General features: G+C 51.2%; 3 protein-coding genes across 19 annotated transcripts in view; all 3 read right to left on the bottom strand.

Moving 5' to 3' along the window:
- Qrich1 (glutamine rich 1) overlaps positions 1 to 888 on the bottom strand; it is a 37693-nt gene extending 36805 nt beyond the window's left edge. For 2 of the 10 annotated variants that reach the window (XM_034525073.2, XM_076917830.1), the window contains exon 1: positions 748 to 888. The gene's annotated coding sequence lies outside the window, so the exon portion shown is untranslated. Of the gene's footprint in view, positions 1 to 73; positions 216 to 735 lie in introns of those variants that run through there. The other 8 variants (XM_076917833.1, XM_034525072.2, XM_034525070.2 and 5 more) reach the window with 5 other exon arrangements.
- A 1145-nt stretch (positions 889 to 2033) lies between these two features.
- Qars1 (glutaminyl-tRNA synthetase 1) lies at positions 2034 to 9965 on the bottom strand. Its single transcript, XM_034525069.2, has 24 exons — positions 9488 to 9965; positions 9151 to 9298; positions 8688 to 8797; positions 8457 to 8532; positions 7954 to 8018; positions 7350 to 7403; positions 7180 to 7240; positions 6636 to 6707; positions 6431 to 6516; positions 6212 to 6298; positions 5270 to 5369; positions 5076 to 5154; positions 4886 to 4994; positions 4657 to 4787; positions 4470 to 4562; positions 4027 to 4164; positions 3853 to 3940; positions 3622 to 3765; positions 3420 to 3524; positions 3182 to 3274; positions 2945 to 3072; positions 2785 to 2851; positions 2588 to 2713; positions 2034 to 2169 (listed from the first exon to the last, which is right to left on the bottom strand). The coding sequence occupies exons 1-24, from the start codon at positions 9602 to 9604 to the stop codon at positions 2119 to 2121; spliced, it is 2328 nt and encodes a 775-aa protein (XP_034380960.1). The 5' UTR covers positions 9605 to 9965; the 3' UTR covers positions 2034 to 2118.
- A 5111-nt stretch (positions 9966 to 15076) lies between these two features.
- On the bottom strand, positions 15077 to 26079 carry Usp19 (ubiquitin specific peptidase 19). Of its 8 annotated transcripts, none has more exons than XM_034483611.2 (27): positions 25937 to 26079; positions 24281 to 24540; positions 24021 to 24053; positions 23777 to 23905; positions 23558 to 23691; positions 23178 to 23480; positions 22832 to 23048; positions 22540 to 22696; positions 22369 to 22440; positions 22140 to 22255; positions 21814 to 22034; positions 21535 to 21730; positions 21322 to 21455; positions 21054 to 21212; positions 20860 to 20970; positions 20292 to 20402; positions 20103 to 20204; positions 19399 to 19539; positions 19189 to 19307; positions 18818 to 18955; positions 18405 to 18718; positions 18192 to 18302; positions 17889 to 18105; positions 17651 to 17803; positions 17387 to 17547; positions 17128 to 17306; positions 15077 to 15554 (listed from the first exon to the last, which is right to left on the bottom strand). In XM_034483611.2, exons 2-27 carry the CDS (start codon positions 24402 to 24404, stop codon positions 15438 to 15440), a joined length of 3969 nt encoding a protein of 1322 aa, XP_034339502.1. In that variant the 5' UTR covers positions 24405 to 24540; positions 25937 to 26079; the 3' UTR covers positions 15077 to 15437. The 8 variants fall into 8 exon arrangements, with proteins under 8 accessions (XP_034339502.1, XP_034339504.1, XP_034339503.1 ...); XM_034525079.2 differs by lacking the exon at positions 15077 to 15554 and adding an exon at positions 15717 to 16204; XM_034483613.2 differs by lacking the exon at positions 25937 to 26079 and having other exon boundaries at positions 15295 to 15554; positions 21814 to 22028.
- Between the last annotated feature and the right edge of the window lie 76 nt (positions 26080 to 26155).

The raw sequence follows: 26155 nt of genomic DNA, 5'->3' as shown, positions 1-26155 counted from the left end.
GGGGACCCAATGCCCTCTCCGGCCAAGAGGACTCGGTTTCCCAAGCAGAGTAGCACCCTCCCCAAGCACCCACCCAGTACATGGGCCTCGCTTAAGTAACAGCATTCTTCAGTTAGTACGAGCAATCCTGTCCGCCTCACGGAGGAGCGGAGCCGCAAGCCAGACCGCAAAGCCGCTACGTTTCTCCGCAGACCTAGGCCACCGCTGCCCCGGACGTCACGAGGGCAAGGGCCCAACCCTCTACCCTCCACACTCAGCCGGTCGTCCGCCCGGCCGCCGGCCCTCCGCTCGGAAGGGGCGTCCGGCGCACACTCCGGGCAGCTCGAGCAACCAACAGCAGGGCGCGCGCCGCAAAATAGGGGGTCGAGGGGAGGCGCGCGCCCCGGAAGCCGTTCTAGCCCACGGGCCACAGCTGAGAGCCAACGGGAACGCGCACGTCGGGCGGCTACGCGCAACGGGAGCACCGCACAGCGCGCGCGCTACCGCGCGCAAAATAACACGCTCGTGCGCGCGCTCGGCCCTGCGCGCACTCGTGCGCCGCGCCCACCTAAACCTCAGGCCCGCCCCTCCCCCACCCGCGGGGCGGAGGCACGCGAGCCGAGGGACGTTCTCCGTTCCGAAGCCGCCCGGAGGTCGCCTAGGCCCAGCGGCAGCGGCCCGCCCGCCCCCGCCCGCCGTTGTGTGGGGTGGGCCTGCTGCCCCAGACCCACAGCCTCGCTGCATTCCCGCCCTCACCAGAGCCCTCACCCGGCGACGCCACCGCCGCCGCTGCCTCCGCTCTACCCGCCGGCCCCGCTTCACCGCCCGGGGCCTCGGTTCTGCCGCCGCAGCTCCAAGACCGACAGGATTTTCTCCTCACAGCTCCCTGGGCGCCATCTTACATTCAACCCTTACGGCCAATGGGAGCCGAAGGCCTCTCTCGCGAGAATCGAAGCGTCGGATCCCGCGAGAGCTGCCGCTCAGACTTAAAGGGAACGCTTCAGACCGAGGAGACTGTTGGCGCTGAGAGCGCACCCCTCGTTGTGGGAAGGAGCGCCACGCCCATGGGCACCCCTCCATGCGGGGCGGAGCCTAGGCCTGGGGTTCAGTATCTCGGGGATATTTTGTCTCTGTCCTCCGTTTGGAAGCGTGCTTCTTGAACCCACCTACGGTGTCCCGCTGGCACCTCCTCTAGTTGCACAGCTCCACGCGAGGCGGGGCCGGGCCTAGCTCGGCCTCGTGGTTAAGGTGGCCCCCTCCCAAACCCCTAAACTGGGCCCAGCTTTAACAACTGTACCGCACCCGGGAATCGCTCGGGGTGTCGAAGTACTAGAGAGAACAGCTTCAGGAACACCCACCATCAGCCATCATCTGAGATCAGTTTAACCACAGTCAGGTCCACCTTAAAGCGGGCCTTGGGTAGCCTAGTGTTTGTATACAGGGAAAATGTGGAAGGCTTTAAAGCTGCAGGCGCTCACCTACTGCCTCACCAGCAGCTCACAGCAACCCAGAGAGCCTTCACCCTGAGGTAGACCTTTGTGCCTTCCGCACTTGTTCCTGCCCTAGTAAACTCTCATCTTCAAACTCCTCAGAAGTCAATTTCTGAGACAGGGTCCAACCTAAGGGCCACCATGGTCAGGAATCTCATCTCAGCACTACAAAAGCATCCAAGGAGTTTTCTGGGGTCCCCAAGCTTGAAAGGCCACAGCAGCATTTATGCTTTATCTCACTGTGCTTAAATAGTAAGACACTGGGGATCATGTGTCTCTTGATCTGCCTAGCCACAGAGACACAAAACTAGATCCCCCCATAGGGCTGATAACTGTGGAACAGGGTCTCTGGGGCTCTCAGGTTTATCATAGTAAGTGCTGATCTAATTCCAGCCATGAACCTGCCTTTGAGAACCAAGAAGTCCAGTAGTGATTTTGTGACTGCCTCTTCTGGGGAAGCCCACTCTTCCAGAAGACTTATGAGAACCACCATTGCCAGCTTACAAAACATGTCTCCAGGATCCACAGATACTAGAAAGGCAAATAACATGAGACTCCAGGGGATTGAGTTATTGTTTATTGAAACGGAGTGTGGGGTGGTGAGGGCACCCCCAGCCTCCAGGATGAGGTAGGGCCACATGGATTCAATTCATACTTTGCCTGGGTCTTCCTTTAGTGTGACAGTTCGATTGAAGACAAGCTGAAAAGCAGTAAAAGAAAGATCATGAGGATTATGACAAACTCTAAGCATGTCTGCTACTTTGAAGAGTAAAAAAGTTAGGGTCGGGGCTGGAGAGATGGCTCAGAGGTTGAAAGAGGCCCTGAGTTCAATTCCTAACAACCACATTGTGGCTCACAACCATCTGTAGTGAGATTTGATGCCCTCTTGTGGTGTGCATGAAGACAGCAACAATGTACTAACAAAATAAATCTTAAAAAAAAAAGTTAGAGCCCTATAATATTTTGTGCTTGGACTTAACTGAAAAGTAACACATGAAGCCCCTCCCTCCTTATCTGGAGACCACTAAAGGAAGGTAGGGACAGTGTTTATCACGGTGAACCACTGCCACCATTAGTACTGCAGAATGGTGAAGGTGTAGGTGGGTAAAATTAAGTACCTGTCCTTGATGGCTGTCTGGATCCACAGAGAAGTACCCAAGGCGCTCAAACTGGAACTTGTCAAAGGGCTTTGCCAAAGCCACAGAGCAGTCCACTAACGCTCCTTTTACCACTTGTAGCGATGCCTGCAGACAGAGAATCCAAGTGGCTATCCAGCTCAGAAGCCCACCACCTTCACCTCATTCCATGAGCCTACCGGGTTCAGGTCACTTAGGAAGCCACCAGGCACTTCGACAGGGTCTTCAGGGTTCTTATGCTGGAATCTGTAGCCAGAGAGAACATCAGGCCCTAGCTGGATAGCCACAGCATGCAATTCCCATCTTGTGACGGTCCCAATTCCAGTTATGTCCACTCACAGTCGATCATAGAGGCGAATTTCACACACCAGAGGCTGTGACACCCAGTGAATGAAGGCCTTGGGCTTCTCTCCAGCATCAGCTCGCCTACAGGTCACCTCCAAGCATTCCACACAGCCACCGGAGCCCTAGAAGCGAGGAGATGGAGTCAGATCAGGGACCAACACGAGCACAGCTGGCTACACACAACCTTGACCCTAGCAGGCATCATATAGAAAGACTGCGGCTGTCTCTTACCCTGACAACATTCTGCAGTTCGATGATGTAACCAGTATGTCTCAGGCCCACAGGCTGGCCCCTAGCTAGGCGCTTATAGCCTGGTTCTGGCTCCTAAAGAAAAGAAGCACAGAAGATACTGAAGCTGCAAACATCATCCAAGAACAAGGCTTCTCCCAACCCCATGTTTGTCAGGGATCAGCTCGTGTAAAGCAGGAAGATGGCTATTAACAACAGACATAGCAGTAAACCCATTTACCTCCTTAAAGTCAGTTCTCTCAATGAAGACAGTGGAAGCAAAAGGAACCTGGTGGAAGCCCTTGGTCTCATCAGCTGGGAAGTTTGGCACTCGGATGTCCAAGGGCTGTAGCAGGAGACAGATGTGTCATCCCAGATACTAGGCATTTACACACACACACACACACACACACACACACACACACACACTGAGGTAGGCCCACCTTGGGAGCAGGAAAGTTGATGATGACAACTTGTAGTGGCTCTAGCACAGCCATGGCACGTGGGGCTGTGTCATTCAGCACATCACGCACACAGGCTTCCAGAAGATGAGGTTCCATTGTGGTCTGTGCCACTGTGACCCCCACCTGTCAGGAAAACTCATCAGTCAAAGCCACTAAGTACAAATCACCACACTCAGCCTGCTTTCACCCACTAAGCCTACTGAATTATACCCGAGCACAGAAGTTGTTGATAGCCTCCGGTGGAAAACCCCGTCGTCGTAGGGCAGTAAGTGTGAAGAGCCGTGGATCATCCCAGTCCCTGTAGGTAAGAGGAGAGTCAGAAAACCTTTAACAGCACATGCCACTAGAGCTACAACCTCTGGCGAACCCGGTGGCCACACCTACCGAACAGCACCAGCTGCTACAAGCTGGAGAATCTTCCGCTTTGAGACAACAGCATAGTGCAAATTGAGGCGGCCATATTCCCACTGAACAGGGCAATAGACATCCAGCGCATTACATAACCAAAAGTAGGAAGACCGTCTAGGATGGAAAAAATGGCTTAGAACTGGCCATCTGTGGGGTCAGAAAGAGACCACAGAAAAAGCACTAGAGGCCAGCAAGAGGGTTCAGTTTGATTCTCTGGAGAATCAAATTGGATGCCTGGAGCCTACATGCTGGAAGGAGAAAGCTAATTTCCACAAGTTGTACTCTGATCTCAACATACGCTGTGGCACCCACACCACCACTTGTGTGTGTGTATACACACGTACACACACACACACACACACACAAAACAGATAAAGAATCCCCTAGCTCTACCCACTACATGACCTCAGTCTCCTCACCGAGCCTGGAACTCCTTGGTACACAATGAGTGGGTGATGTGCTCGATGGAGTCACAGAGACAGTGTGTATAGTCGTAGGTGGGGTAGATGCACCTGAAGAACATAAGCAGTAGATTCCACCAACCAGTCCCTCTGCCCTAAGCCACAGCCCCACTACCTCACCACCCCTCCCCATGCCAACGTGTACCATTTGTCCCCTGTGCGATGGTGTGGCGTGTACTTGACTCGATAGGCCACAGGGTCCATCTTGCCATCTTCCATCACCAACTTCATTCGAAGTGTGGCCTCGCCCTCTGCAAATTTGCCCTTGCGCATTGCCTGAAGAGAACAAAAGCTCAGGCTATCTCTAAATCCAGGTGCATCTCATCCCTTGCACACTGGCCTACCCAAACCAAGGTGCTCTTCTGGGAGCCCACCTCAAAGAGCAGCAGTGATTCCTCAATAGGCCGGTCCCTCCATGGTGAAGGTAAAGGGTTATGACCTTTGAGCTCGTCCACTCTCTGGTGACACACATAAGCTTGACCCCTGTAAAGAAGGGATATGAATGTGCAGGTGGCCCATGACCTGGTCAACTGACCAGACACAAGATTATGGGCCTAACCTTACCTTCGGATGAGTTCCATGGCCCAGGCATACAGCTGGTCAAAATTGTCAGAAGCATATGTCACTTTGTAAGGTGTATAACCTGGAGTGACAGAGACAGTATGAACAGCCAGCAAAATACACTAACTGGCAAAGCCATGGCCCACAAAACAGGTCCACTCCCTACCAGCCCTGAGCAGGGCTCAACCCATCCATACCCAGCCAAGTCACCATGTCATAAATAGCCGTGAAGAATTTTGCTTCTTCCTTCTCAGGGTTGGTGTCATCAAAGCGCAGAAAACAGATACCATTGTTGGCCTAAGAGAGGACCACATCTGTCAGCCTCACATTCTCAGAGCTCGAGTTTATCAAAACGTAAAAAAGCAGCCAATGAGCTAGCTCACCAGATAAAAGTAGATGCCGTGCAAACCTAAAGACCTGAGTTTGATCCTCAGTCTAGGATGGAAAGAATCAACGCCCCAAAGTCCGTCTTTGACATCCACATATATTCAAAAGCATGAGTGTGCATGAGTGCTTGTACACTCAAACACACATGCACCATTTTTTCTTTTTAGATTTATTTATGTGAGTGTTTTGCCTGCATGTATGTGCTCATGTGTGTGCCTGGTGCCGTCAGAGGTCAGAATATCAGAAGAAAACATCCCCCAAAACTGGAGTATGGACAGTTATAAACCACCATGTGGGTGATGGGAACTGAACCAAGTTCTCTGCAAGAGCAACAATTGGTCTTAACCACTGAGCCACCTTTTCAGCCCCCTAAGAATATTTCTTTTAATTAATGTTTTCTTTTGATGACTGCCAAAAAAATAAATTGAAAAACTAACAAAAGGAATTCAAGAAATGCATCTTCCATGGGGCATAGGGGTGCACACCTCTAATCCCAGCACTTGGGAAGCACAGGCACGTGATTGCTACAATTTAACGCCATCAGGACTATACAGTGAGACCCGATCTAAAGAACCATTTCAGTGTTTTCCCATAAACCCAGTATTTCCTGGCGATAACTTTTACATGTAGTTTTCCTCTATGGCCTCTGTCATCAGCTACAAACGGCAAGACAGAAATCTACCTTTCTGGAATGCAGTTATGGGAATAGATAATGACAATATTACTTACCAGGGACCTAGACACATGCTTACCTTGGCATAACCAAAGTTAAAATTGATGGCTTTTGCATGTCCAATATGCAGAATTCCATTGGGCTCTGGGGGGAACCGGGTACGTACCTAAGTAAAGGAGACCAGAGCTCAGATCACCCTACAAAAACAGATGCCCTTCTGAGGGAGGCCATGAAAATGGATGAGATGAGGCAGCCTAGGCACTCAAACAAGTGTCTTCCTGGCCACATCCCTACACACCTGTCCCCCAGTGATCTCCAGGTGCTGTTTCAGCAGATCCATGGTATGTGGCGTGGTCACATAGCCTGGTGCCTTGTAGTTCTCACCTGTCAGGATCAAAACAAAGCTAATGACCAGGCTGTCAGCCAAGGATCCTGACTCTACAGGCCTGGCTGTAATAGTAACCATCAGCCCACCACAGAGTTTCAAGGTCCCCCCACCTTACCTGGTTTATGAAACTTAAGGGCCTCCCCCCGGAGCTGCTCCATTAGAGACAGGGTCTGGCCAGCCATGTCACCTTCAGGGAAAAAAAGATCAAGAACCTTGTCTTCTGTTTTGTGCTTTTCTTCTTGATTTTTCAAGACAGGGTTTCTCTGTGTAGCCCTGGCTGTCCTGGAACTCACTCTGGAGACCAGGCTGGCTACAAAACCTAACATCTGCCTGTCTCTGTCTCCCAAGTACTGGGACTAAAGGTGTGGGCCACCACTGCTCAGCTCTTATCTTCTAGATACCATACCCACTCAGGAAAACATCCATGGCTGCTACTTATATCCTAAAACCAGATATGAGGTGACCCCTCTTCTCCAATTCCCAGAGACAAAAGCTACAGAGCCAAACTTCTCAGGTCTCTAAGCAAAGGGGATAAAGGAAACTGCAGAATCCAAGTCTTGAGAATACAGGGAGGGCCTGAGAAGCCTGTATGTACGGTCCTTCAGATAGATGGTGCAGAAGTCTGGAGCTGAATATAACAGGAACCTTGGGCTTCTCACCGTTCTCCACTGCATCTTTTGCTGACTTCTGGTCTGTTTCTTCCAGTCGTGCCTTTGCCACCTAAGAAAAGCATAGAAATTGCATCATTCTTGTTCAGACACTCCCTTCTCCAACTGTAAGTCTCTCTCTACTTCATACCCACGTTATCTTGGGCAATTCCTAGCCTTACCTTGGGCTTCTTCTCCAGATCAGCTTCCATCTTGGGTCCCAGAAGGTGGAGGACCTGAGCAGACAGATACCAGACACAAGGGTGTCCTCTCTCTAGAACCTCTTGATGGAGTCCTCTGCAACCAAGGGCTTCTTGACCTTTCTGCCAGCCAGTCTATCCACCCCATCCTGCTATCTCTCATTACGTTTTGCTGTTTGGCATGGGATTTTACTAGGTAGCCTTGGCTGGTCTGGAACTCACTATGTAGACCAGGTTAGAACTCATAGAGATCCATCTGTCTCTGCCCAGCTGGCTTCTTCACATGGTTCTACTGGTCTTGAATGCTTTTTCCTTTCTGAGGACTTACCCTGGGCCCAGAGAACAAGTGGGCCCAGCATCATGTTCAACGATCTACCTCAGTCACATGCTTTTGTGATTCCTTGCCAGCATAGCAAAAAAAGCCGCATTATGCATTTGTGAGAAGAGGAAACAGCTTCACAATAAAGTGATTCACCCTCACAAGTCAGGTGCTGCCCCTCCACACTGTGCTCTACTTTCTCCGTCAGAGTAAGGACAGGATCTCTTTCCCTTTATCCATCTAGATTCATCTTAGGGAGGTACCCACCTGCATATCCACTTCGTGCTTGATCATTTTGCCATCTGCCCATCTGAGCGCAGCCCGAGCCTCTCCTAAGAGTATGGATACAAGAAGCTGCAAGGAGGGAAAAGGGGGACTTCTTTCCCTCCTCAAGGAAGGCCTGGCTGACACAGGGGTCAGAACCTGGGACCAGTCAGAACACTAGGAAGGTGTTCCTTGCCGGCAGTGGTGGCGCACGCCTTTAATCCCAGCACTTGGGAGGCAGAGGCAGGCGGATTTCTGAGTTCGAGGCCAGTCTGGTCTACAGAGTGAGTTCTAGGACAGCCAGGGCTATACAGAGAAACACTGTCTTGAAAAACAAAAAAGCAAAAACAAACAAACAAACAAACAAAAAAACAAACAAACAAAAACAACAAAAAAAGGAAGGTATTCCTTGCTCGTCCTCCCATCTCACTTTTCTTATATGCCCAGAATAGAAGGAACAAGCAGAATGAACCCACAAGTAACTCCCCGCCCCAGATGCTACTCACCCATTAGCAGCCCCATGTTGAAGCGGTACCGTTCCGCCAGGAGCTGGAAATGATGCTTATTTATGGTGGCCTCCACCTGCAGAAAGTCAAACCATATGGTTCATGAATCCCTCTTCAGAAACATTCTTGAGACCAACACTCTCACTCTGGGTCTGTATAAAGAAGCTACACTACTCTTTTGCAGGGGCAGGGGAACTAGAAGGTATCTGATGCCTGGAGGAAAGGACCTACCGCTTCCTCAATCTGCTCTGGTGTCACCACCACACCCACACCACATTCCTGCTCGAAGTCCTTGGTATCAATGGGATCCAGGGGATGACTCCGAACATATTCAAGAGCAGCTGAAAAAGGCAAGGCGATTAACTGGACAAGTCAGCTCCAAGAAGTGGATAGTTAGAGCCTTAGTACCATGAAAAAGGTAACTATTTTGGTTACTTAGATGCCTAAGAGGTTTGGCCGTGGCACCATTGGAAAGAAGCCCTGAGGCCATAGAAAAGAAAAGCACGTGTTCTGAAGCAGGCTTCTCAATGTGGTGACTCTCTGATCCATACCAGAGGTCTCTCCCTCCATGCCCCAGTGCCTGTCCAGACCTGATGTACAGAAAGCAACTGGGGAACTTGACAGGAAAAGCAAACAGGAGTCTTAGCTAAGGGAGGGATCGAAGGTGAACAAGTATTACAGGAAGGGGTCTCACCGCTCAGCTGGAGCTCAGTGTGGATCTTCTTATTGGCTATGTAGCTCACAAGGAAAGAAAGACGCCGAGTATCCCTGAGTCGGGAGGCCAAGCCATATAGTAGGGTCCCAGTAGCCTTGTCGATGGTAGCGCCCAGAGTCTGCTGCGCCTGGAGTCGGGGGCGGGGGAGCAGGGAAAAAGACCCATTCCCAGTGAGATAAGATGAATCACTCTACAGTCTTTTCCTCTTCCCACAAGGCAAGAGCGGGACACCCGGAGTAAATCAAGATCTGGACCCAGTTCCACGTTGCTCTGGAGCACAGCAGGCAACTAAGGCCAAGAGGAAAGGAACTCGCACCTGGGTCGCCGCCTCGCGCAGCTGAGTGCTCAGAGCCGCGTTCTTCAGGGTCTCTCGGGCCTTGTTTTCGCTAAGGCCAAGGCCGGTGAACAGCGCCAGCGAATCTGGAGTAGCCATAGCAGGGACACCGGAAACCAAAAGAAACTTTGGGCCCCATCTGCACAACGACCTTTGCTCATTGACCAATAAGAATACGAAGCCTTGAAGAAAACCAATGGTGGCCTTCCTCAGTGAAAGGGGGCGGGGCCCGCCAACTAGTGCACACCATTTATGAGCCAGAGAGCGGCCCAACCGGCTTTTCCGGGCAGTTAGCTTCCGCCTTCCCAGTTTTAAGGAGTTGGCAGGGTTGGGTCCATGCGACTTTAGAAAATTTGCCTCGGGCGTGGAAAGGAAAAGTGTTTAGCAACAAAGCTGCAGATTGACTCAAGCACGGCCTCTTTTCCCTCAGCCCTAAGAATCCAAGCCTATTCCTGTTGTCGGAAAGCAAAAGTGAGTTCCGGTCGCGTTTTCAACGTCACAACTTTATAGTTGTCATGGCAACATAAATGAATTCCCTGAACATCCTGGTCCAGATCACTGCAGAAAATGTATAAAATGGCCTATCTAGAGATCACATAAACCTGGTACTTTTTAGGTGCATACTGGGGCACAGAAAAGAGAAAGGAAAGAAAAGGCTAGGAAGTTCTGTGATTTCTTTAAAATCTCATGCGAACAAGATGCATCAACATGCCACAGGCAGCACTGATTGGACCAAGCGGGTAACCAAAACAAACCTGGTGAGGTTTCAGGGACTAGTAAGAGGCAGGTGTTCTGGAGTGGGATACATTGTTGCTGGGAGAGACTTAGTTTAAGCCTTTAATTCCAGAGGCAGAAACAAATGAATTCCCTGCAAGTTCAAGGCCATCAGGGCTACATAATGAGACTCTGTCTCAAAAAAAGAAGAAAACAAAAAGATACATTGTTTACGCATCTGAAATTGTCAAGGAATAGATAAAAGATATTTTGGGAGCTGGAGAGAGCTGAGCATTTAGGAGTACTGGCTGCATCGGGCGGTGGTGGTGCACGCCTTTAATCCCAGCACTCAGGAGGCAGACGCAGGCGGATTTCTGAGTTCGAGGCCAGCCTGGACTAGAGTGAGTTCCAGGATAGCCAGGACTACACAGAGAAACCCTGTCTCGAAAAAAACCAAAAAAAAAAAAAAAAAAAAAAAAAAAAGTACTGGCTGCTCTTCCAGAGCAACATGGAACTGGGTTCAATTCCTAGCACCCACAAAGTGGTTGAAATACATGTATTGCCACTTGCAGGGGATCTAATGCCCTCTGACCTCCTCAGATACTAGGCACTTGCACCACACACACACACACATATAAGCAAAACACCCACACACAAAAAAATGTTTTGGGTTTTGACACAGGGATTCTTTGTAGCCTGGCTGTCCTGGAACTCACTGTGTAGACCAAACTTGTCTCCAAGCTCAGAGAGTCACCTGCCTCTGCCTCTCAAGTGCTAGAATTAAAGGCATGTGCCACCACCACCTAGCTGTAAAATAAAATTTTTAATGAAAAAGTATCATTAACAATAAAAGATACTCAGGCTGGAGTGATGACTGAGAGGCTAAGAGCACTGGCCACACTTCCAGAGGTCTGGCAACCACATGGTGCCTCATAACTGTCTATAATATCTGGTGCCTTCTTCTGATGTGGAGGCATACATGCAGGCAGAACATTGTATACATAATAAATAGATCTTTAAAAAATAAAATAAAAGATACTCTTTTTTTTTTTTTTTTTAAGAGAAATCTTGTGCCAAGTCCAGTACATTGGACTTCCCCAGTTCAAATTTAGAGGCTATCCTGGACAACATAGGGAGTCCTGTCTCAAAGCACAAAGGGTTAGTGAGTGACTCAGCATGTAAAGACATCTGTGCATAAGCCTGACAAGCTGGGTTCTAGATCCTTACATCATCACACATAGTAGCAGGAGAGAACTGACTCAGAGTACTGCACATGTGCGCAAGTACATGCGTGTGTGCAACACACACACACTTTTATATATCTAAATTCAATTAATAGCACTCAGTGGTCTTGGAAAAGATCGGGGTTTAGTTCCCAGCACCCACATGATGGCTCACAATGAACTGTAACTCCAGTTCCAGGGGATCCAACACCCTCTTTTGGCCCCCTCTGGTACCACACAAGTGGTTGGTACCCATATAAACTAATACAAACACCCATACAATAAAATAAATTTGCATGTGTGTTGACATAGGCCTTTAATCCCTGCATTCAGGGTGAGGCAATCAATCTCTGTGAGTTCAAGGCCAGCCTGGTCCCTAATAAAAACTGTAAAATATAGTGCCACACTTAACCATTTCAGAACAGGTAAATATCACACACACAGGCAAACAAACCACACAACCCACAAACAAATTCCTCCACAGGGAGGGACTTCTGAGGTAGGGACACTGTAAAACAGAGATGGGGTAATCCTAGTAGTGGCTATAGTGCTTGGAGTTCTCCATGGGCTTCTGACTTCCAAGATTTGCTAAGACAAAACACACAAGTTGTTGTTCATGTGGAAAGTGAGAAAGTCAGCCACGGTTGGTAGAACGTTGAAGAAATTCCCACATGCACAACTGGAGTTGAGGCTTTTGGAAGCCTTGATGATCTGGATCTTCAAGGATGGGCAGAAGATTGAGAAAACCATATCCTGCTTTATGCTGACATCCCATAATGACCAAAGGTCATGTCTGAGTTTACATGTAGCTCTCCCATAATGACCACCTTGCCAGGTTCTGTCCAGAGCCACAGGTCCTGTATCTTGAGGCCTCCACCTTACCCTAGTGTGCATGTGGAAGGCCAGGTGAGCTGGAGACATAATGCAGGACAGCTATCATAGACAGGTACCAGGCAAAGCCATGGCCACACCAACACTGTGCCAAACCTGCAGCTGCAGAAGCCCAGACAGCACAACATAAAGGAGCCCATAATGAGCACAGCCATACAGAACACCTTGCCAGGCACAGCGGTACATTCCTGTTATCCTAGCAACTGAAAGGCAGGGCTGCCATGAAATTGAGGCCAGCCACAACTGCATAGCAAGATCCTGTCTCAAACCAAAATAAAAATAACCTGTCACTGCCAATGTTTCCTCAACACCTGATGTCACCCAAGCACTCATTCCAACTTAGTTGCCACCATCACTAAGCCCTGCAGGTCTGGCAATGGCCTCCTGAATGGGGTCAAAACCTATACTCCCTTACCTAATCTCCCAACCCACCACCCACATGAAGCCAACAGCTCAGTGTAACAGCATGAGACAGTAGCTCTTCCAGTGACATGTCACAAGCGATAGGTGCCAACCACATCTAATCAGACCTCAAGAACCATGACTTACATGGTTCAGAGCAGAAATGAAAACAGTTGTATGACCCTAGCCTATAGGTTAGCCTTTCGGTAGGAGTTCCACATCCAAGAAAAATGACCAAGTACAAAAGCTAGGTAGCAGCCAGCAACACCCATTGTAGCATGGGGTCAGGCAGGTACATAAACAAGTATTAGTGGTGGCACAGACTAATAGTACAGAGAATGATGTCACGGGTTTAGCAGTGACAGTGCTGCATGAAGAGCAAACACAATCATGTTGTGTACCCCATACCTACCAGGTCCTCCAGCAGTCATAGCTGACAGCACTAACACACTTCAGCATCTGCTTCTCTACAAGACCCCACTCTGCTAGTTCTGCAACGCCAACACCAGCACATGGCCTTTTTCATAATGTGTTCCCAATTGTGATCATGTAGTTAGGATTCTCCAGTAACTCACTGCTACCCCTATCTCCCAACTCTGAAGAGAAGTACTGATGAGCTACATTTAATGGGCTCCACAGGCTTGAGGATGCTGCTGACCCTATTCACTCCTTGGTCTTTTGTCTGCCTTTGGCTTCTCTACGTATAGATGTGTGGGGAGAGTGGGGATGGGGAAGAGATTGCAGGTACCCCAGGAAGACAGAGATGTTCAAATTCCCTGAAGCTGGAATTTTAGGCAGCTGTAAACTGCCTAAAATGCCACATTAGTGTGGGCATTGGGAAACCACTGTAGAAGCTCAGCAAGCAAGCCCTTAACCCATCAAGCCATCTCTCCAGCCATGCTTCCAAATACCTGCTTCCTAACCGCCTTTGCTCCCCTCACTGTCTAAAGATGCCCATTCTACTCTTATGTCACTGGAGGATATGGAGAGACAATATGATCTAGACCCAAACAGAAGCAAGGTTTTGTCTGTTGAGGAGTTGAGGACTTAGCTCAGCCAGAGAGCATCTGGCTACACAAATCCCTAGTACTGGAAGAAAGTGTGTCAAGGTTGCAGAGACCCTGAAGGTAGGTATGCCTGCTGACTCATAAGTGAGTAGCCTTAGGCAATTGCCAAGAGCCATGGTCTGAAGGCCCGGAACCCCTCCACCAGAAGGAAGTCAACTAAGATTATCTGTCCTCTGCTTAGCCTCTTGTCAGAGCCTGCAGGATCTTTTCTCTCAAAGGATGCAGGTTTTTGAAACTACTGAAGAGGCTTGAGGTGGGATGTTCGCCTCATGGACTCTCCCTTCCCTCCTAGTCTCTTAACTTGTTATGTGGTTATCCCCAGGCTGCTACAGGGTTTGGGTCTTTTAACCCACGTTATCAGCTCTAAAGTTTCATGGGTACTACTCTATCCTTGGATGTACTATGATCTTAATGTCAATTACAGCCACTTTAACTTGGGAGCCAGAACCAATGGGATGCCAGTTAGCAGGCAGCCTCCAGGGAACTGACACTACAGGGCTTCATGATTGTGATGGTTAATGTTGTCAACTTGGCTGGGTGACGTTGGTGCACACCTTCAGTCCAAGCACTTAGGAGACAGAGGTAGGCAGATCTCTTTTTTTGTTTTGTTTTGTTTTTCGAGACAGGGGTTCTCTGTGTAGCCCTGGCTGTCCTGGAACTCACTCTGTAGACCAGGCTGGCCTTGAACTCAGAAATCCACCTGCCTCTGCCCCACAAGTGCTGGGATTAAAGGCGTGCGCCACCATTGGGCAGATCTATTGAATTCAAGGACAGCCTAGTCTACAGATGGGAGTTCCAGGACAGCAGTCAGGGCAACAGAGAAAAACCCTGTCTCCAAAAAAAAAAAAAAAAAAAAAAGCCTACTTGGAACAACGTAAAATCACCTAGGAGAGCCACCCTAAATGTATGCTGCAACATTTATTCCACAGGCTAGGGTCTGAATAAAGTTAGAAAGTAAGCTGAGGTGCCAGCATTCGCTGTTCCCTACTTCCTCACTTCAGATGGAACGTGACCAGCTGCCTTATGCCTTTTCTGTCATGACTGTACCCTCAAACTACGAGCCAGAACAAACTCTTAAGTTGCTTTTGGCAGTTTGTCATAGCAACAATTAAAGTTCTACTTCTACAATGACCCAGAGAAAATGAGCTGACTCTATCTTCCCAGACCAGAGGATTTCAGGTTCTATAATACAAACACACATACAACCAGATTGGGGGGGGGGGGGGGGGAGGAAAAGGTGAGGGGGGAGCCGTGACATGTTGTGGGTCAGTCACTAAGATGGCTTATTTATTATTTATTTTTAAAATATATTTAAACAGCAGCAGTCACTTCCAAAATGCAAAAAATTACAATTTTTAGAATAAAATTATGTTTATAATGCAGGTCAGAAAGAATTGAAGGTACAACTGAGAACCAAACACGCATCACCGAAGGCAGCTGGAAAAGCCAAGGCCTACTAATCTGGGGACCAAGTTGATACCAGGTCACAATTTGTGAGGTTCCCACCCCCAAATCATGCCCCCCAAATTCCCATTGGTAGAGCCAGTGTCCTCTGAGTGACAGAAGAAAAACTGTCAGAGATGGCCCTCTGTAGGGGATCTCCCAAACCCAGTCCCTCCATCAGCCTGGGACCTGCTAATCGACCTCCTCCATGTTGCTGTACGTGGGGGCTGGGCGGTCCACAGGGGGGGCGAAGCGTTCAGGGGCTGTCCGCGTGGGGGCCACCTCGGGGGCCTGGCCAGGGCCTAGTCCCTGCAACAGAATACGAGGACAGGGGTTGGGGGTTGCCCAGCATACTGCCTGGCATCCCGGGGGTGCTGGCTCACAGCCCCTGCACCCAAGGGAGGGCCCCTAGGCAGGCGCAGACAGCAGCGGCGTTTAGACAGAGAGACGAGATTGGGCCTGAATACTCACTTTATTAACACTTTAAATACAGGAAATAGTTCCAGCAGGGCCAAGCCCTAGGACAAGGGTCAGAGAAACAGGAGGACAGACAACTGGATGGACACACACCCTAGGATACTCTGCCCCTGCAGAGGCTGCAGTCCCAAGAAGTCTCCCACCAGATACATACACTGAGGCTCAGAGCCCAGAGTTGTTTCCCACCACAAAGGTAGGCATAGCCTGGTGAGCAGACAGGTAGGCCAGCTCACAGCAGGTGCCTGCAGGTGAGCTCATCTCCAGCGACTCTGAGATACCAGAGGATAGAATACGTTGAGCACAAGGGCCACCAAAGCCGCCACGGTACCCAGGACAAAGTATCGGAGGCAGCCCTCGTCTGGTGTGGTAGGGCCACGTGGCGGGGGCCCCACCCAGTCTTGGGGCCCCCAAGGACCCAGAGGCCCAGGCCCCTCGGGCACCATCTCCTCCTCCGCCTCGAGCTCCTGCCAAATCCGGGAAGCCTATGGTATGTGGAAAGGGCCATCAGCACCCAGAGGATGGGGAGGCCCAGTTTCCCTGAGACCCCTAGCCAAGACAGTCACATCAAGGTGACTGGGTCTAAGCCCCCACGTTCCAAATCAAGCAGCAGGAAGTAGGTAGGTAGCTAGGATGCAGGTTTCTAAGGTGATAAGATGAGGGTATAAGAGTCCTGACAGCCTTGGACCTCCTCCAGACAGCTTTCAATCCACATGGAGGTTTTCATGGGCAAGGTTATGAGTTTACCTGGTCAGATTTTAGTCCAGAAATCCCACAGAAGGGACCAGCTCACAGAGGAAAGTAGCCAACCCCATGGCAATCTCCCCAGGATTACCAATGCCAATGTCCAGATCCTGACCACTGTGTTGTGTCTCTGAGCCTGACAGAGGTCTCAAGGGAGTATGGATAACAGAAAGGAGGTTCCTGGTCTAGAGAACAAAGTGATCGTGCTCATGGGCCTATGGAAGAGTGTGGAGCAAATGAGACAGAAGAGCCTGAAGGTTCAGTAGGGACATTTGTTCACTACAGAAAGTGTGACAGCCACTTGAGGCAATAGCCATCTCTGACAGGGAGTATCTTGAATAAACACCAAAACACTGGGGTGATCACAAATGAGGGTCTCTAGGTTGGCATATGGAGAATGTGGGGGCGAGCTGGGAGACATCAGGTTTAGTCTGCTTACAGTAGCTTGCCTGGTGAGTTCAGGGAAGTTTTTTGGCCTTTTCTTTTGTGCACACTGGTGGCAGCATGTTTATGTATGTACACCTTTGACTGTGTCCCTAGGCTATCTTCCAGGATGTCTCTGGGTGAGGCCCGATTGTCCAAGAGCCCAGTCTCTAAATTCCGTAGACTTGAAGGCCCTGACTCTGTCCCCCAACTATCCTGTAAGGCCTCCCCGATGCCTCACCTGGCTGGCAGCAGCCTCAGCTGCAGGGCCTAGGTCTGGGTGGCGTTCAGCGTGACCTGCCCTGGGGGGTCTCTCCACAGGAGAGTTCCGCCGGCGGTAGAAGAGAACATAGGCATAGCGCGTCACCACCTGGCTCTCGTCTACTGTTGTCACCGTGCTGTCATCAAACAAGCGCCAGCCTAGGGCAGGGTGGGAAGAGTATGAACACAGCCTGGACCACCACCCTACCACCTATCCTGCTGGCTGTGTGTGCCCTCACCCACGTCACTGCGCTGGCTACTGCGGTCATTGGGCAGCCGTGCACAGGCAGTATAGTGACCACCGATCATGCCTCCGTAGTGGTTGATGACAGCATACAGGTCATAGCTAGGTAGCTGCTCCTCTTTCTGACCAATACAGAACTTGCTCAAGTCCAGGTTCCTGTAGTTCCAGTCAGAGAAGGGTGAGGCAGTTAGTTGGCGGGAGCCCAGGCTGTCCCCGATACCTGTCCCTGTTCAGTCGTCAGGGCTCACTCATTGCTCACCGAACAGGAAACTCCACCAAGTCATTGATCTTGTCACGCCAGATGAAGCTTCGGAAGGAGAAGCGCTTCAGCTGCACAATCAGCACATTGGGCAGGCGCCACAGCAGCAGCTGTTTGGAGGCCTCTCGGTGCTGTTTGCACTGTGGGCAGTACCTGTGAGGGAGGGACAGAGAATCCGTTAGAAGCAGCAGGTTTCCCTCCACCCTGCCCCATTGCCTGCTTGCTGCCCAATCCTCACCAGGCCTCCTCAGGCGCCAACACTTCAGGCCGAGTAAAGAGGTTGAGGCACTGGTCCAGGGTAAAGTGGCCAGCACGGGCAGCCTCACCAGCGGAGCCTGGATCTTCAGCACACTCCAGCTCCTTGGAGGCTACCAACACAAACTCCTGCAGGCGTTCATTGTTCCGCCACACTAGAGCCAGGCTACAGTCATCACCTAGCTCCAATGGTGTCTCCCCTAGAGATGAACAGAGACTGGTCACACAGCTGTGCAGAGCGGCTGGTACAAGCTACCCTATGACTCCCACCCACAGCATCAGGCACCTTTGTCCTCAAGCCGCTGCTCACGGTTTGACGCATCAATTTTATAGATGAAGAACTGGGGTGTGTGAGTGTTCATAGATTCACTTGAGTGTTGGTACCCAGGCACAGCAGCTAAGACAGAGCAGGATAATCAGTGCTCACCTGTCCATTATGGTCTTAACAACCTTCCCCAACTTTTCACTGCAGTACCTAAAGCATTTCAATAGATCCTACCTTCAGGCCGAGACACCCTCTCACCAGCAAGCAAGGAACAACCTTCAATAGGCCCACTGGCAAGCATCTCTGAAGAAATTCCACTGGTGCTAGGCACAGGACCCCGATCAGCAGGCGGCCACATGCGATGAGCCCCTGTATCCCCCTCAGCCACAGGAGTCACCAACTGGAGCTCAGAAGGCTGGATGGGTTCTCTTTCACTATCCCCAGCATCCAGAGAACTGGTTGAAAGCAACGTGGTACAGCCTGGGCTCTGGGATTCCAAAGCCATGCGGCCAGGCTGGAAGGGCGGTTGGAATACACTCACAGAGTACCTGGCAGCAGACAACGAGGCAAGTAAGAATTCTGAGCCACTGGTGTAGCACTTGAACACCTGCTCCCCATGCATGCTAGTCCAGCCTCTGGGCTCTTACCGGGCATAACCTTCTAGTAGCTGAGCAAGGCGGGCATAAGTGAGGCGTGAAGCAGGTACACTGACCAGGAAGGGGTAGCCAATGTTCTCAGGGCGGCAGAGGCCTTTGTGGTCAGGCCAATGGGTTTTCTGACAGAACCTGGAGGGAAAGAAAAGGTAAGACAAGGTCTTTACTCCTAAGTGCTGTAACTCTATTATCAGGGACTTATCTAATGCCCTTGAAGACTAGGTCAGCAGCCCTGCCTCCCCCAAGGCCCAATAAAACGGAGAAGTGGGTGGAAGGCTTAAAATCTGTGCCTGTGTGTACAGAGGAGGACAGGAAAGCAAAAAGGCAGGTGGGGAAGATAGGGGGGAAAGCCACAGGTTCCTCACTGGTTGCAGTAGCCCACACGATAGCAACGGGTACAGCGCTTCAGTTTTTCATCTTCTGACTGCTGCTTCCGCTGGCAGGCTGCGCACTTGGAGATAGGAATGCTGGGTACCTGGGGGCGCTAGGGTGGGTCATCTGGCTCAGCAAGGGCAGGCATGAGTGATTAGCCCCCGCCCCCAGGACTCTGTGGCATCAGGTTGGCCCCCACTCACCTGCTGCACCTCTAGCACCACTACCCGCTCCTTAGCCAACTCTGGGGATAGTAGCTCAAAGCAGAGGAGCACATCCGTTGGGGAGACAGCGTCCAGTGAATGGGAGGGCAAGAAAACACGGTGGAAACGATTCTTAATTACCTGGGGATAAAGAACATACAGACGGCATGTGGTAAAACCTTTCTCTCGGCCTGCTTCACAACACCAAGGAGGGCTCAGTCCTGCACTGGAGTCTATTGAGATAGGGCAGGACAGGATACGTGAACTAAAAGAGGAATATGCTTGCCCAGGGGCAGAAAGTACATTAGCAAACCCAAGAGACAAAGCCTGAGCATGGGTCAGCTACACTGATCCTCCAGACTGAGGGCCTCTACCCTGTGATCACTAGCAAAATCCTTATCCAGAGAGGAAAAAAAGAATACATATGTGATACATATGGAAAAATGGCTCAGCATAACGAGCACTGGCTACTCTTCCAGAAGATCTGGGTTCCATTCCCAGCAAATACACAGCATTGAGTTATATCTATTATAACTCAGGTTCCATGGGGTCTAACACCCTTTCCTGGGACCAGGTCACAACACACTACACATATACATGCCGACAAGCAACCACAATACTCTAAAATGTTTAAAAAAAAAAAGCATCAATAACAAACCCATAAACATACACAGCTTCATATGCAGAAACCAGGGAAGATATACCTCAGCCAGGCGCAGGTTCTCAGGCTTCACGTGGACACTCTGAGAGAGGGAGTCCAAAACTTCACTTGCGCTGGAGTTCTCCTTGCTAACACTCACCAGGAACTTTGGCAAAAAACATCAAGTCAGTATGGAGGGACAAGAAGAGTCATGTTTTTTATGACAGCCAGTGGGAAGGGGCTTGTTACTCACCTTGATGGGTTTGCTGTGGGGCTCCCTGGCAAAATAAAATATGGGGAGAACCTTTTGCTTTTGTGGCAAGGGTACCGGCAGATAAAGAAACGGGTCAAAAGTGATGGAGACCTGCGGATGCAGAGGTGACACGAGGATCACATGGGTCAAGGTGCTCATTCCTGGAGAGCCTAATCCAGGCTCTCTGCTGGCTCTCAGAGACAATCAGCAACCTTCAGTGGTAAAGCACTAGACTGATTAAGGGGATCCACCAGGAGAGACTGATGCCCCCTTTTCCTGAGCTTCTCTTCATCCGCTCTCCACATGCCTTTCCAACCTCACCCACAACATAGGCATGCCTTACTTATCCTTGTAACACCACACCTATGCATCCACACACCTCCAAATTCAGTCAGGAAGCCTACCTTGCCTGATTTCTTCATACCACAGAGAACATAAGGCACCTTTAGGTTCTGCCCACTTCCTCCCCAAAATTTTGCCCAGCATTCCCCAAAAATGCACATGCTTCAAAGTACTCTGGCCAAACCAGCCCAACCAAGGGGCATCTCTCTAGGGGAACCCGCCATACCTTGGAACACACAGGGCACACCAGCTTTGACTTGTACTGGCCCTGAAACAGGTCCACAATGAATGAGTCGTTCCTCATCTTGTGCCGTTGCCACGCTTCCTCAGCCACCACCTGAGGAAAGACAGTGAGAGCACTAAGACAGGGCAGCGCTAAGGCTGGGACACACAATCCCCATTCTACAGCCCCCAACTGACCTCATCAGGCCGCCCGTCGGAGTCCACAGTCTCTGTGTAGGGTTTGTTTTGGATCCGATTCAGGTCTTCATGCAGCCCATCCAACAAAAAAGCCATGAATTCTTGGGCATCATGCTGTGCATAGCCTGTGAACTGGCTGGCCTTGCTTGCTACAATGGCCTAGATGAAGACGCCAAAGTGGTAGTGAGAAATCTTAGTACTTATTCACAGGACACCTCACTAGTTCTCCCATCCCTCTGTAAACAAGGTGGGAGTGAGCACAAATCACCTTTAACTTGGAGGGCTGAAAGGCTTGGTGAGTACCCTTCCACAGGGCCCGGAGAAGCACAGCAAAGCCAATGGCCAGACGCCCACCAGTCCCCAGTGGGTTATTGTAGTTAATCTCAGCTTCAAAGGATCGGTCTAGGAATAGTTGAGTAGAGGTGTGAGAGACAGAGCTACCACTTCTGCCTAGGCCCCAGTCTCCTGGCCCTGACCTCACCATGGAAGAAGTCACGAAGTTCCCGAGTGTTGGACAGTGACTGAATGACACTATTCATGAAGCAGGTGTTCCCTAAGTTGACAAGGCCGGTAAAGCCCGGCAGGCACACCTTCTTCTCTTCCTCTTCGTCCTCCTCCACACTATCTCCACTCACCGGACTATGAGGCATTGGAGGCACCATACATGTGGGTTTGGGCTGTGGAAGGAAAAGAGACATGACAGAGGAGCCCTGATGCTCTCCAGCCTTGTTCAAGGCCCATTCCAATGGAGGGTTCTTACCGAGGCCAAGTGTGGCTCTGGCTTTGGGGCTACATGCTCCAAAGGGGTGCGGGACACCACACCATCGAGCCCTGAGTCCTCAGATCGAGCCTTAGGTTTTTCCTTCTCCACAGCCCTGGCTTCTTCTTGGCCTGACAGGGGGTGGGGGCCACCTCCTGGAGGGGTTGAATCCAAAGGGGTTGGACCTGTCGGCACGGCAACCTTTGCACCACCCACTGCACCTTAAAAAGGGGGAATGAGAGGGCTGGTGGTTAGCAGCATGTGTGAGATCGAGGGAAGTCATAATCATGTGGGGCTCAGGCAATGAAGGGAGCTCGTGTGCAGACCTCGTGTAGCAGGGGCCTCCAGTCCCCCCCAGCGCTGACTCTGCCGCTTCCGGAGGCAGATATCGATTCGAGAGGCCGTGAAACAGAATGTGCATTGCTCTGGCTCAATCAAATTCCTGTCAAGGAAAAGCTGAGTTCAGAGATTTCAGGCGAAGCAGGTGAGGCTGAACAAGCCAGAGAGATGGAAACCCAAGTGAGACCAGCAGTAACAGGGCTGGGCACCACCCACCTGAGCTTCACCTGCCAGCGGAAGATGGTGTGGGGCCCACAGCCCGGATGCAGCCTCAGAAAGTTTCCATCCCTGCAGAGGCAGAGCAGGGGAGAAGGACAAAGGAAAACATTTGAAGCACATCCCCATCTGAGGCACACTGATGCACCTTTCCCAGCCTCAGCCACACACCTGGTCTGGAAAATCAACGTGAAGTCCTGCTCTCGGAAAAGTACTCGGGAGGTGTCCCTGCAGATTGCCTTCACGTACACGTGTACCACCACCGAATCCGGCCCCTTCTCATAAGAGTCATTCTTGACAAATGCCAGGTTCACCATTGACTCTGGTTCTAGGTTGAGACCATGGCTCAGCGCCACCAGCCCAAGACAAATTCCAGCCTGTTACTATCTACTCCCTATCCACCCACCAACCCTGCAACCCAACCCAGGGGCCGGCCTGCCTGCCTGCCCAGTCCCCATGTTACCATCCACTAAGGCTGTAGAATCAGCTCCGACTGCCATCTCCTCTTTGACATGGTCATCTTCCTCAGGGTCTCTGTTCTGGACCATGACTGGGGTGACTGGGTCATTCCTGGGGGACACCGTCTTGTCTACTGTCAGAAGGGCTAAATTCTTCTCTGCACCCAAGAGACCTGTTTGATGGTTCACTGGTGGAACATGGAGCTGCTCCTCAGCTTCAACCTAAACACACAAACAAACACACACACAGGCAAGATTAGCTCTGGGTCTGGAGAGTTGTACCCACTCTTGTCCACATTCCTTCCCTAATCTCCAAATACCCAAACAGAAAAACAGGCATCTAACTCTTACCTGGGTAGCTGAGTCAGACAGGAAGGATGGGGCATCGCCCTGGGGGCCAGGGCCATCCATGGACCCTTCCCCTTCTGGCCCTCTGTGAAGATGAACAGCCCTCTTGGCGCTGGGCCCTGCCTGTGCCCCAGGGCCAGCCCCTGAGCCTACCTCACCACGGCCCTGGGCCCGCTTCTGGTTTCGGGCTTCCTGCTTAGCTCTGCGGGGCTCAGAGCCTGGCTCCAGGGCAATGGGAGACAGCTCTTGCCCATTCTCCTGGCACCGCAACCCTGGCACCAGCTCTTGGGTCCCTAGAGGTTTCTTCTGCCAAAAATACAACAATTAGGCACTGTTGAATACACTGGGTATCCACAACTCCCATACACTTCGCTGGAACTTACCAGGAGAGAGGGCCATGTGAGCAGAGGCACCTTCTTGGGTAGTGTCAACTGGAGAAGACCACCTTTGCGAGCCTGCACTTTGGTGCAAGAACTTTGTATTTCAGCAAAGAAGACACCACCCCACTGCCGACCATCTGGGAAAAAAGTGGCAAAAGTAAGCTGGAGTGGGGGTATCAGAGAACTCAAAGGTGATCCTGTTCGAGCGGTACATGAACACACCTGGAAGCCTCAGCACACAGTCTGTGTCTGTGAAAGCAGCGTCTACTTCCTCCAGCCGTACAGGACCTGTTCCCACCCTCAGCTTAACAATCACCTCATCTGCATTCTGCTTCCAGTCGAGCAACAGTTCTACAGGCAGAGCAGCAAAGAGATCAGAGCAGTCTGAACAAGGTGCTAATGGTGACAGACAGGTACTCGAGCCAAGCCTACTACTGCTCCCAACGGGAGCTAAGTTCTTACTCACCATCTTTGGACGGCTCCTTTTGAGGGATGGACACTGGCAACAAAGAACAGATAGCAATGAGTGAGCCAGATCCCAGACCCTACCACCTCCCTCAGGTTAGCCATGTCCCTCAGGTTGAAAGCTGAGGTTCTACCGAGCTTGCCATGGGTCTTTTTCTCTGCATCAAACCAAGATAAAGGAGGGAAGAAATAGATCCCCTATTTGCATGTCCAGTGATAAGGGAAGAGGAAGCCATAGCACTCTGGAAACGTCACTCCTACCTCTCCTGGGATCTCCATCTTTACTTTCCTGGTTTGCTTGATCCTTCTGTTTCTTCTTACTAGTGGCCTCCTCCAATCCTGGAGGCCCCCTCCTTGGGCCTGTAGCACCGGCCCCAGTAGACATCTTGAGCCGCTTGGTAGACAGCCAGAGTGCCCCAGAGTCCGCAACAGCGTCTGGGTCAGGGCTGCGGCGCTTTCTTCCTGGCCCAGCTATCTTGGCAACTCTTTGTGGCCAAATTCTTCAGCAAAGAACCAAGAGCCTAATGAAAATAGACCACGAATCACTGCCAAGGCCAAGCCTTTGCTCCCTGCCTACAACTAAGGTTCGGCAAGGCAGGACTCTCTTAACCCTAAAGGGTAGTATTTTCACCATTGGAAGCAGCCATGCATATTGTGAGGCTGCCCCATAAGGAAATAAATAATTCAAATAACAGCAAGTGCTTCAGGCCACAACTCCTGGGTATCTACAAAAGACCCAGAACGCTGTAAGCTGCACTAAGGAAGTGTGAGGTCAAGGCCATCATGGCCTGGGACCAGAATCATCTTCTGGACAGGAGCCATGGCTCCAACCCACAAGACTGCACTCTCAGTAGCCTGCTCCGATCCTTCACTCTCACCAGCTGCTTAGTCACCACCAGACAAGCAGAAGGTGAAAGAGTTAGGCAGGAGAGAGGGAGACCCAGAAGCAGTAGCAGGAAGGCCAGCCTCTGAAGCTGAAAATGGACCCAGGTGCTGCCACTAACCAGAAAGTTCTGGAACTAAGGTGTCCAATCTGCTTTCTGCCAGCTCCTATCTTTGCCATAAACCTGCTCCAGAAACTTGATCTTTTGTTTCCACCTAATGGGGAATGTCTCTCCTTTGCCTTAAAGAGGAGTGGACTCCAGTGTTGAGACACGGTCGGAGGCATCCAGCTTAACAAGGAAACAGACATCACTCCTGTTTCCAGGTTCCTTCATTCATCAGCTCTGAGCCACGGAGGCCTAATCAGTTTCCCACCTGTGAGTGGATTCTGGATCTCTCCATCCAAAGTGAAGTTATCAAAACCGGTGAGGGTGGAGATGGAACGTAGATCTAATACCCCTGGCAGCCTCAAGCCCGGCTTGCGAGCCAGAAGAGATATGACTAGCCTGTGATCCCTTTGAGGAGAGGGAGTGATAAAAATACCCTTGTACGATAAGAGTGATGAGCTGAATCTTTACTGACAGCCTGTCCAATCCTGTGGGCAGAACACCCGCCGTTTCCTCCTTACACCTAGGCCCAATTCACAGGCTGAATCCCTCCCCCATGCTCCGAAGGCGGCGAGGCGGCAGAGGAACTATCCGGAGATCCCAGCTGGTCAAAAAGCTGCGCGGAGTTACTGAACACAGACCAACGCCCCAGATAGGCTGCTACCCTACTCCGACCTCCGAATCCCAGGCCTGTCACCACCCCCTCCAGGAAGCCACCCTCGCTCGCCGCTAATCCTCTTAAAAACAGGCAGGCCGGCCACAGGTGTAGGTAGCATAACGGCTCAATCAGCATCGGTGGGCCGAGCACGCCGCGAGGCTCAAGATGTCGGGGCTGCCACGGCCCGTGACCTTGAACAGGCCGCCCCGGGCCAACGTTGCGGCCTTCCCGCTGAGGCCAAACCGGCGACTTGAGGCCCACACCACTCACCGAGTGAGACCGCCGCCACCAGCCCTCTTCGGGCCCTGGCAACACGCTCTCGATTCCGGTTCCGGCGTCGGGTCGGTTCCGGTTCCGGCGCGCCCCTCCCCCGTCCCGGCTCCGCCGCCGCCGCCTCAGCCGCTTGTTTTGTTTCGACTTCTAGATACGGCTATGGGAGGCGGAGTGCCGAGCTGATGACGCACTTCCGGCAAGAGTGGGCGTTGTGGT

Source organism: Arvicanthis niloticus, chromosome 21 (assembly GCF_011762505.2).
Source record: "Arvicanthis niloticus isolate mArvNil1 chromosome 21, mArvNil1.pat.X, whole genome shotgun sequence".
Lineage (NCBI taxonomy): Eukaryota > Metazoa > Chordata > Mammalia > Rodentia > Muridae > Arvicanthis > Arvicanthis niloticus.
The sequence above is the reverse complement of the archived record's forward strand: the minus strand, read 5'-3'. Positions and strand labels throughout refer to the sequence as shown.

What these genes read in the sequence shown, in the direction of transcription:
- Qars1 (XM_034525069.2), bottom strand. Translation starts at nt 9,604, where the DNA reads ATGGCTACTCCAGATTCGCTGGCGCTGTTCACCGGCCTTGGCCTTAGC. An exon ending in AAAAGATGCAGTGGAGAACG is followed by an intron (nt 6,708 to 7,179) that starts GTGAGAAGCCCA and finishes TTTTCCCTGAAG; the next exon opens with GTGACATGGCTGGCCAGACC. An exon ending in TGACATGGTGACTTGGCTGG is followed by an intron (nt 5,155 to 5,269) that starts GTATGGATGGGT and finishes CTGTCACTCCAG; the next exon opens with GTTATACACCTTACAAAGTG.
- Usp19 (XM_034525079.2), bottom strand. Translation starts at nt 24,404, where the DNA reads ATGTCTACTGGGGCCGGTGCTACAGGCCCAAGGAGGGGGCCTCCAGGA. An exon ending in TTCAGCCCTCCAAGTTAAAG is followed by an intron (nt 21,213 to 21,321) that starts GTGATTTGTGCT and finishes GTCTTCATCTAG; the next exon opens with GCCATTGTAGCAAGCAAGGC. An exon ending in TTGGCGCCTGAGGAGGCCTG is followed by an intron (nt 17,804 to 17,888) that starts GTGAGGATTGGG and finishes CCTCCCTCACAG; the next exon opens with GTACTGCCCACAGTGCAAAC.